Source organism: Solanum pennellii, chromosome 9 (assembly GCF_001406875.1).
Source record: "Solanum pennellii chromosome 9, SPENNV200".
NCBI lineage: Eukaryota > Viridiplantae > Streptophyta > Magnoliopsida > Solanales > Solanaceae > Solanum > Solanum pennellii.
The window spans coordinates 6,470,035-6,480,806 of record NC_028645.1 but is presented as its reverse complement, the minus strand read 5'-3'; the positions used below and the strand labels follow the sequence as shown (position 1 = coordinate 6,480,806).

The 10,772-nt window shown below is 31.6% G+C and overlaps 1 protein-coding gene across 2 annotated transcripts; it reads left to right on the top strand.

Moving 5' to 3' along the window:
- The first annotated feature begins 2,144 nt into the window (after positions 1-2,144).
- LOC107029558 (protein yippee-like) lies at positions 2,145-6,889 on the top strand. Of its 2 annotated transcripts, none has more exons than XM_015230995.2 (6): positions 2,145-2,208; positions 2,323-2,432; positions 5,773-5,816; positions 6,138-6,246; positions 6,335-6,390; positions 6,559-6,802. In XM_015230995.2, the coding sequence occupies exons 2-6, from the start codon at positions 2,337-2,339 to the stop codon at positions 6,641-6,643; spliced, it is 390 nt and encodes a 129-aa protein (XP_015086481.1). In that variant the 5' UTR covers positions 2,145-2,208; positions 2,323-2,336; the 3' UTR covers positions 6,644-6,802. The 2 variants fall into 2 exon arrangements, with proteins under 2 accessions (XP_015086481.1, XP_015086480.1); XM_015230994.2 differs by having other exon boundaries at positions 2,183-2,208; positions 2,314-2,432; positions 6,559-6,889.
- The last annotated feature ends 3,883 nt before the right edge of the window (positions 6,890-10,772 follow it).

Here is a 10,772-nt window from a genome sequence, read left to right as displayed (position 1 = left end):
GATTATTGTGGTGCCTCATTCTTGCTAACAACCCCTTCTTTCATCCTCTTCGTTGCATATTCCCATAATAGTGTGTCGTATCTGATGTAGTGTAATTTAGAATCAAGGTATTGAGCTGGAATACCTTTACCCTCACTTAGGTACTCTGCAAATGCTAGCAAATATATCCCACAATCCCTGATAGGAATACATTACTTGGTAAATAGGATATTTTTTTTTTTTAAAGTATATTAAGAGAACGACAACATTTGCACCAGTCATCTTCAGAAAACAAAGTGACAACATAACTCTAAATACACTAGAAGGTATTCAAAAATGTAAAGATATTCAGATATAGTAGAAGGTATTCAAAGTGTAACGGTATGTCACGCTGTAAATATTCTGTGGTTATTCATATGCCACGTTATATTCATTTTGAAGTTACATCCGCCACTGTCCACATAAACTTACTTGTTTAACTTACACTACATTCATATGACTACACCTTACTACAGTCGTCTTCAGAAAATAGAATGACAACATAACTCTGAATATACTAGAAGGTATTTAGTGGTTATACATATGCCACATTAAATTAATTTTGAAAGTATATCCTCCACATAAACTTACTTGTTCAACTTACACTACATTCATATGACTACATCTTACTACAGTCATCTTCAGAAAACAAAATGACAACATAACTCTAAATACACTAGAAGGTATTCAAAAATGTAAAGGTATTCAAAAACAATAGAAGTTATTCAAAGTGTAATTGTATGCCACACTATAAATATTCAATGGTTATATGTGTGCCACAATATATTAATTTGGAAGGTATATCCTTTACATTCTAATTTGGAAAGTGTAAAGGTATTCAAATACAATAGAAGGTATTGATTCCGACATAGCAATATTGAATACAACCTCCAACTTCAACCTTATTACCTTTAAGAGAAATGAAGGCAAAAAAAATAATATGTCATAACGTAAAATTTTATAAAACCTTCAAAGAAAAAAAAAGGAAAAAAAATGGGGATTAGAAGATACTTGTTAAAACTCAACAATAATTAATCACCGAAAATTAAGCAAATTCATTGATTGTGAGGATTTGATAGACAAAAAATCTGTGATTTTATGGACCATACTAAAAGATGAAATTGATTTAGGAATAACAGAATTGATTTGGAGATAAAGAATTTGAATTAGAGATAATGAAAGAAGGCTGAAATAGTGAAAATAGATAAGAGAAAGCGTGAAAAGTGGGAAATAAAAATTTTTATGGGTGTGAATTGTATTTTGCTATTTTATTAATTAAATACATCCATAAAATATAAATAAAATATAGTGTAGCTATATTATTTTAATATAATATGTAGTTTGAAATTTTTTGTAGTTTTAAGGATATTTATAATATCTTGAGATAACTGTAGGAATTTTTTTCATCCCAAAAAGTAACAGAAGGTACCAATAATTTATTTCGAATAGTTCAAAAGTAATTAAAATTCTATCTTTCATATTTATTTTTCTGTTTGATTTATGAAAAAACCTCGTATGAGCATAATATTAAGGAGGCTAGAATTGTTAATTTGTTGGTTTTTTCTTTTTGGTAAAATATTATTTTTTCTGTTAATGTTGCATAAGCAGTCCTTTTGTTTTTAAAAATTACATGCAAAGGACTATAAAATATGATCAATGTGCATGTATTTGTTTGTTTATGAATTTGTTTGTATATGATTAAGTGTATTTATTTGCACTCTTCACATTCATATTTTCCGCCATTATTTAGTATAATCGATTTAAAGTCATAGTATTGATTGATGTAAGAGAATGTGTACACTAAATTAGTTACTCATTTTATTTTTTAATTATCAATTTTCGAAAATTAATCTAATTTTTAAAGCTAAATTATATTATATAAATTTGATATTTTAAAATTAAATATTTAAAAATTATATTAAAAATAATATAACTTTCAAATTCTTTTATGATATACAATATTATTTGACTTTAAAAAAAAAATTAAACCGAAAGAATAATAATTACCCCTTAGGTCTCGATTTAATATGAAACGACGAGGGGCCAGATAATAAATTGCACAGAAAAAAAAAGAAAAAGAGTTTAATTCCTATTGGGTTTTATGAATTTATTTTTTTTGGCAGATATAAATATATGCATAACACTTGGCTTAATTCTTCTGGTCGATTACTTTCTTCTCTGCTGCAAAAGGTAATACTATAAATTTTATTTGTTTTTCTGCAATGGGTTACTCTTATTTTGATCAATTTTTGGGTTTTTCTTGATTTTGCTAACACTAACTTTGTTTTTTTTAAGGGGTTTTAGTTTGATCGAAGAAGATGGGTAGACTTTTTGTTATCACTCTTGAAGGAAACTTCTACAGTTGCAAGTACTGTAAAACTCATTTGGTTCTTGCTGATCACATTATTTCTAAGGTACCGCTTTTTATCTTTTTTATTCATGTACGATATAACTACTTTGATTTGCGGCACTCGTGAACTTAGTTTTATTTGGTATGCTGTTGTTGTTGTTGTTGTTTATGTTATATGTAACATGATATGATAGGCTTCAGTAGTGGAGTTAGGCATCAAGTCTAAATACCTAAATTAGTTGGGATCGACTATTTGAATCCTATAATTTTGTTGTTTTTTTAAATTGATTTGATTATAATTCAATTCGTGATGATCATAAGTAGAAAGAACATATTTTTTGGTCATTGATAAATATTTTGTTGGGCTGTAGTAATATACTTTGTGCATAGGTGGAGTTTTTCATTTTTGCAACATTTGGTTGGTTTATATGTGATAGTTGAATAGTTACTTTTCAGCTAGAAGGAATTGTCCTCTTTATTCGGGTTTTAGACTAAGTAATATGTTGTACAAGGCCTAATGTAGCTGCATGAAACTTGGTTGCGAATGGAGAAAGAAGTTAATTCTTTAAATTAGTATGTCTTCCCCCCTTGGAACTCTCAGTATCTAAACAGGTCACAGGGTGTGGACTGGGGAAAAATGGTAGCTAAACATGGTTAAGATTGATGAGTAGCAGGTGCTCTTGTTCGTTTAACCTGTGGATTATATGGTGGCAGAGGGTGTGAAACAGACGTCATTTAGGACTTAGTTCATGAACTTCTGAGATATTTAGGTGTCTTAGAGTGCGGGGAGCAGTTATAATTGTTGCACTCATTCATGTCCTTATAGTAGCATTCATTTTTTCGGGAGTGCTTGAATACTTCTTTAGTTCACCTGTCTGCTGTATCTACCTGCTCCCACTGTTATTGCATCCTAGTGCCTTGAGCTCTAACTAGCTGGTTGAGGATGGTGCAAGATTGGACTAATTCCTTCTCAAGGTTATGTTCCGTCTGGAAAAGTTTATTTGCTTTCTAGTGAAAGGAATGTCATAAATTTTTAACTATGCAGTGATGTTTCTTGCCTGCAGGTTCATTAACTCTTTTATTCCCTGTCTTCTGAAATATCCTCCAGTCTAGTTTTGAAAGGGAGTATTCCGTCTAAGTACCTTTACAGGTGGTTCATTAAATTGTTGTCTCAATTTGCTCGCTAGTGGCAAAATATCTATAGTATACATATACAAGGGTCTTAATTTTTGTCTTTTGGCATAGGTGTCAGCTTTGTGGAGAAATGATCATCCGTCTTTCTGGTTTCTCCACCATCCATTTGGTGTTTGAAATTGTGTACTTTGTGCCTCCTGATCTTTTATTATGTGTTTTTACCAAATCCCTTATCGTACTAACGTTTCTGTACCTTATCTCAACTTAGTGTGGGTATTAATTGTCTTAATCCTAGTAAGTTATCCCTGCTGTCCAAATTATCTCAACTTTGTGTGGATATTAATTGTCTTAATCCTAGTAGGTTATCCCTGCTGTTCAAATTTACATGGTATTTCTTTTGTTATGTCCAAATTGTTTGAGACCATCTAATAATATTATTCTACAGTCTACACAACTTTGCAATTGTTGTTGAAAGGTTACAATTTTCATCATTCAAATTCATTTACCTGCTCTAACATTAAAGTTTGAGTGATGTTTTCTCTACCAAGCTGATATCTTTCTCTACTATACTGCGAAGTCCAATTAATAACTTCAATTCTATGCCCACACAAGTATTATACATCCATATTAGATGGATTGGATGCATTTTACTTTTGAATTCCAAAAATTTGTAATGTGCATGCTATTTGTATACCTTTCTTTCACTTTGAGTTGATATATGGAAATAAATTATATTCAGCTGGATTTCTTTTATTTAGAACAAGCATTATGGAAGATGCAAACTATCTAAGAGGAAGCTGGGTAACCAATATGAAGTCTGTTTTGTGCTGTCAAATTTGAACTGAAGTCTTGTTATAATGTTTTCTCTGGAGTTTGAAACTAAAGCTTTCAATGATTGAAATTCTGGCTCTGAGTTTAGTTAGTCTGTTGGGATATCTCGGGCTTGATAATATCCGGAATGGACATGATTAATGAGGCCTGCTGAAGATTTGTTGTCTCCTACATTAGGTTGTCTGACATAAGTTTGCTGTAGATTATTGCTTCCTATAAATAACTAATTTTTCTGTCAGACTATAAATTGACAGTTAATATCTTACTGTGTTTTTTTGTCTAGAAAACTAAGGCATAGTTTGTACTATGGGGGTTGTGATCTGGACTTTTCAGTTTGTTACTAATTGTTAGAGAATATTTTTTATAGTACTGCTATATGATTCTTTCCTTGTTCTGTATCCTTAAAAAAATTGGTTTGAATAGGATGTAGGGTGCTTGTTGTAGTATGTCCAACATATCTAAGATCATGGCGCAACTTCAGATTACCTGGTACATGACCTTAGATTGGAGGGTGTGGAGGTTGCATATTAGGGTAGAAGGTTAGTAGGCAGTGGAGTGTTGTCTTGCCTTTCGAGGGTTTAGGCTTGTTGGTGTTTGTCGCAGTACTAGCCGTATTCTAGCAGTTTTTGCTTTTGATATCTACCGCCATCGGTTGTTTTTTATTTTTTTGGTAATCATACTATTTTATTGTTGTTATTATTCCTTTCTTGTAGGCTATGCATTGTGTTCCTTATTAGTTGCTAAGTTTTCTTCTTCTTTTAACTTGTACTTTTACTGCACTTGAGCCGGGGGTCTTTTAGAAACAGCCTCTCTACCTCCACGAGGTAGTGGTAAGGTGCGCGTTTACTCTAGTCTCCCCATATTCCACTCATGGGATTTCACTACATATGTTGTTGTATTCTTGCTATTAGAAACTTCTTCAGATGTACCATAGTAGCCTGCCAATGCAAATCTCTGACTGATGTGTACAAGATGTAATGACTAAATAAAGGATCAATCTGGAAATCTGTTGTTAAAAGTTAAATCTTTACTACACTATACATGATGAATGAAATATGACCTTATGCAGTATATCTGTCAAGACTGAATATCCTTCATTACACTTACCAACCTCTTTCTCTTTTTCTTTTTCTCTGTATTATAAGTAGAGCAATCTGCTATTTCATATAAAAGCATTACCACTCAGCCTGAGAGGAGTTGACTATATGCGTGGTGAGCCAAGGTTGGTTAATTGCTTCTTGTTGTTACATATTAGGTTACATAGTGAATTTTATGATCTATAATTGTTGTGAGTGGTACTATTGCTGGATTCTGGTATATGTTGTCTTCATGCTACTATTCGGAAACTGGCTGGATTGTATTGTAATTCTTTCTGGCGTGTATTATCTGTTTACAACCTCAGGCATGTATCCTAATTCGCCCTTTCACTCTTTATCCAGGCATTTCAGTGCAAGCATGGGAGGGCTTACCTCTTTGATAAAGTGTAAGTGTTCAATATAAACTACTATTTCAGATGGATTTTCTCAACTCTATTAATGCTATTGCAGGGGGGCCCTTGAAGGTTGAGATTAAATATGGGAAACTAAATTCCTATAAATTTGTATAAATACTTCTTTCTGCTGGGATTTTGCTTGAATGTTTGAAGTATTAGAATGTTTCTATCCTCTCTCTAATAGAAAGCCAAACTCATATCTAGAATTATGTATTGCGGAATTGCAGAAAACGTGCCTAGTCACTGTATCCTATAACATGCTTTCCACTTGCAAGAGTGTTATTATGTTCTACTCCTTTACTGGCATTGCAGTGTGAATGTTACTCTTGGAGAGAAAGAAGAGCGGATGATGATAACTGGGATGCACACTGTTGTTGACATATTCTGTGTGGGATGTGGCTCTATTGTGGGGTGGAAATATGTAAGTCTCCTATTCACTATGTGCAATAGTCTTGGACTTTTTATGTATCCTATGATATGTTATACCAATATCAACTGAATAATTTCAGGAAGCTGCGCAAGAGAGAGACCAAAAGTACAAGGAAGGGAAGTTCATCCTTGAGAGGTATTTTAGTGTTTCTTTCATCTTACATTTGGTGTCTGATCGTTTGAACGCACACAATACTGAGTCGTGAACACAACCTGACCATCCAAATACTTGTTAACAACTTTCTTTCCAGCTTTCAACCAAATATTGTTCAAATTACCTAATTGTGTTTTTTTTTTGTTCTAGGTTTAAGATCTTGGGTCCAGATGGAAGCAACTATTCAATACTTGAAGATGCTCAACTGGGAGGAAGTGATACAGATGAACCTTGAGTAACCATTCATTGTCATTTAGAATCAAAGATCTATTACAACTGTACATCCTCTCAACTTCCAATTTGTAATTGCTTTTAGTACAGATGCAAGTAGCTTATATATAGACAAGTTTTGCAGGATCATTTTCGAATTACTTTTAGTCTCTATGGTCTCAAATTGCTCTTGTAGTCTTTGACTACCATTGATATTTGGCCAATACTGTTCATTATATGATGTATCTTATATTTTCCCCTAATTCCTCAACGAAATGTATCTCCTACTTCTATTTAGCTGTCTACTACTCGCTTTCAAGATCTTTTACCAATACAATGGCTCTTGACCAATTTAGTAAAACTTTTACTAAATTTACCTTAGACTTAAATCCCCATTATAAGATTTGTCCTAGACTAATCAGTACAGTGCATAAGTGAAAATCCTTGTCAATATCGTGACCTACATCTACATGAGGCATATTCATACACGTAACATCATTTAAACACACCTTTTTGATAGCTTAATAACGATATCAGGAACTCTCTAAATCCTCTACAGCATCATACAAAGATACGCTAGATCTCCAGCATTCTAACATGATTCCTAAGACCATCAAGGATTCTAAAACATCAATAAGATATTTACTATCCAATTCTGGACTACCCCATCATTTAAATACACTACCCCAAAGTCCAGGAATCAAACATGTGATAAATATAACACAATAAATAAATTTACTTCATTCAGAAAATCATTATATAACAAAATTACATCACGAAGGAGTACATATCTTCAATTTTTTTCATGGAATTTGCAATACAAACTATTAATGTATCCGGCGTGGTACTTGTACCAACCGTTAGTATGTAATGGTATGGTACCCGAACCAATCACATATGGACATCCCTGTACTAGCTAGGCATAATTGTGTCAATATACAAGACGTGATATCTAAGTCTACCAGTGAATATCATGTATTAAGTATGGTATCATAGTTAATAGTTAGTCACACTAACACAATCACAATCACAATAATATATAGTAAACCACAAGTAACAAATATCCTCGATTATCAACAATATACCTTGACAGAATCTCCGATAAAAAGGCCTAGCCTAGTTAGGTACCAATCAATTATTAAAGAACTCTCATACAAACTTTTGGCTTTGTGGGGATAAATCCTAACATGTGTAGGTTAAAAAAAAAATCATTTTGGCTTTGTGGGGGTAAAATCTAACATGTGTAGATAAAAAAAAAATATTCATGGGTTTTAAGTTAAGACTAACAACATTTTATAAGAGAATTGAAATGGAAAAAGGACAATAGAATTATCTTAAAATATTTAAACAATGTTGCTAGAGCTCATATTAGGCTAAAATAGAAGAAGAAAAATTAAATCTCCAACCCTTGGACACAGATACATTTGCTTTCAAAGACTTAAGGTTAGGTTTAACTTGTCATTTTCATCATCAACATTAAGTTCCCGTTGGATAGGAACATCCAATTGATCTATCAAAGGTCTTGTAACCACAGAAGAATTTTGTGTAATTCTTAAATTTGAAACTTGACCATCGTTTCTTCTTGTTGATTGTTCATCATGTTTGCACACATTGGCCAACGTTGTTATTTCTCATTGGATAATGATGATTCAGTGGTACTCGAAATATCTGACTCTCATCATTTGTCGATATTTCTCTTATTTGTTGAGATAATAGTCTCATTTTGTACCAATGTTGTTGTAGCTCCATTGGATGAGATTGAAAATGATTCATAAAGTCTTGATTAGAGGGAATCATTTGGTTACATAAAGGGCATGGAAACAAAATAAAGTGTGAACTCGACATTCTTAAGAAGGAAATAAAATCTATGTCAAATACGTAAATTTTAGCCCCCAAAAAAAAGAGTCTAATGAAAAATTCAATTTAAAAATCTCACTTGTTCAGCAAAAAATAGAAGATACCGAATTATACACATCAACACTATAAATTTTACATATTTATAGACACCAAACTCATTTATCTTAAAACTCACATATTCTATATATGGTAAAAGTGTAAACATAAAAATTATTATTGAGGTTTAAAGTGACAAATTGGAAAATTAAATTGATGATAATTTATGTTATTTCTATTTTTGCTATTCAAATATTTTTATTCCCTTTTTTGGAATTCACATTTCATGCTTATATTATATTGGAATATAAAGATCTTTTTCGTTGTTATTGACAAGTGCACATAAAAATTGAGTAATTTTAAAAAAAAAATCATCTTTTTTAAGAAAATAAATAAATTCATTGACCATCAAAATTAACAGAAATAATTTGACAGTCAACGAATGCGTGAATTATTCTTCGAGAAAACTGATTATTAGTTTTTAATTTTGTTTTACAAGATGTTCCCTCCGTTTTTATTTATATCTGATCATATTTAGAGTTTGTCTCTTTAAGGCATTAGGTAAATGTACCATTATATTCCTTATTTAGTGTTCTATTGTAGTCAAGTTTTCAATAAATAAACATATATTAATTTATTTTGATTAATTAAATTGGTCTGTAAACATGAGTATTATCATTTAGTTTTCTTATGTTAGACAAATTCATACTTTCAAAGCTAAAAAATTAATGTTTCATTATTTTAAAAAGGAAAACTTTCACATATAGCCACTAAAAAGTAGCCTAATTATTCTCCACAGCTATAGTTTGATAATTACAATTCGTAGCTACATGTTATATGGAGGAGAGAGGCGAGAGACTAGGAGAGACGAGAGAGGAGAGAGGTGAGAGAGAGAGAGAGAGCAAAAAGTGGGAGAAATGTGAATTGTATATGTATAGTGGTTAGATAATTGTATATTATACGTATGTATTTGTATATATGGCAAGCGAGATCGGGAGAGAGAGGATAGAGGAGAGAGAGATTGGAAAAGGGAGGAGAGAGGTGAGCGACAGAGGGCAGAGAGTGAGAGAGACGTGAACTGTATATGTATATTGGTTAGATAATTGTATATTATACATATGCATTTGTATAAAAAGCAAACGAGACTTGGAAGAGAGGAGAGAGGCTAGCGAGATTGGAAAAGGGAGGAGAGAGACGAGCGAGAGAAGGCAGAGAGTGAGAGAGGTGAATTGTATATGTATATTGATTAGATAATTGTATATTATACATATGTATTTGTATATTCTGTGAATTATATACAAATGTGGTTAATTATACAACTCAAAAGTCCATATAATTAATTTATAATGCTAGTCGTGAGTTGTAATCAGGGGCGGAGCCACCTTGGTACAAAGGGGTTCATCTGTACCCCTTCGATGAAAAATTAAACTATTTATATATGGTTAAAATAATATTTTTATGTATATATAGTAGATGTCGAACCCTCTTTGGCTGCTCCGTGTGTCTATTCTACGAATTTTGAAGCCTCTTATTGAAAATCTTAACCCCACCACTGATTGAAATTATAACAAACTATAGATATGATGAATAACTAAGTAGTATAAATTTGTTCCATTTTAAAAAAGTCGTAGACATTCCTAACTGTTCGTTCACATTGGCCTTTTCTTTAGATATGCTATAAATATATAATCTTGTTATGTGTGATAACTAAGAAAAAGTACATATATATGTATTTATATCTATTTTAATAATATATGATCTTAACTTATCAATGGATTTTTTGTCTCAAAATGTTTTTTCATGAAAATTGCAAATACGGATAAAATTTATCCACACCAAATATTTATATCAAGCTAATGCAATTTTTATTATTACATAATTTAATAAAATAGAATATATACTATGAGTGTGTTTGGTATGAAGGAAAACATTTTCTGGAAAATGTTTTCCAATTTTCTTATGTTTGGTTGGGGCAAAAGTTTTGGAAAATGTTTTCCAAATCAACTCATTTTCCTCAAAATTAAGGAAAATGACTTCCCTTCAAAAATTAAGGAAAACATTTTCCAAAACTCTCATCCAATTTCAAATTACATTTTTTTGGGGAAAAACATCAATTTAAAAAAAAAGTATTTTCAATTTCAAATTTTTATTTTTTCACCCGATCTCTGACCACCCTCCCCCAACACCACCCACTCCCCAAAAAATTAATTTTGCTTTTTAAAAATATTTTCAACTTTTTAAATTTTTATTTTTAAGCTCCT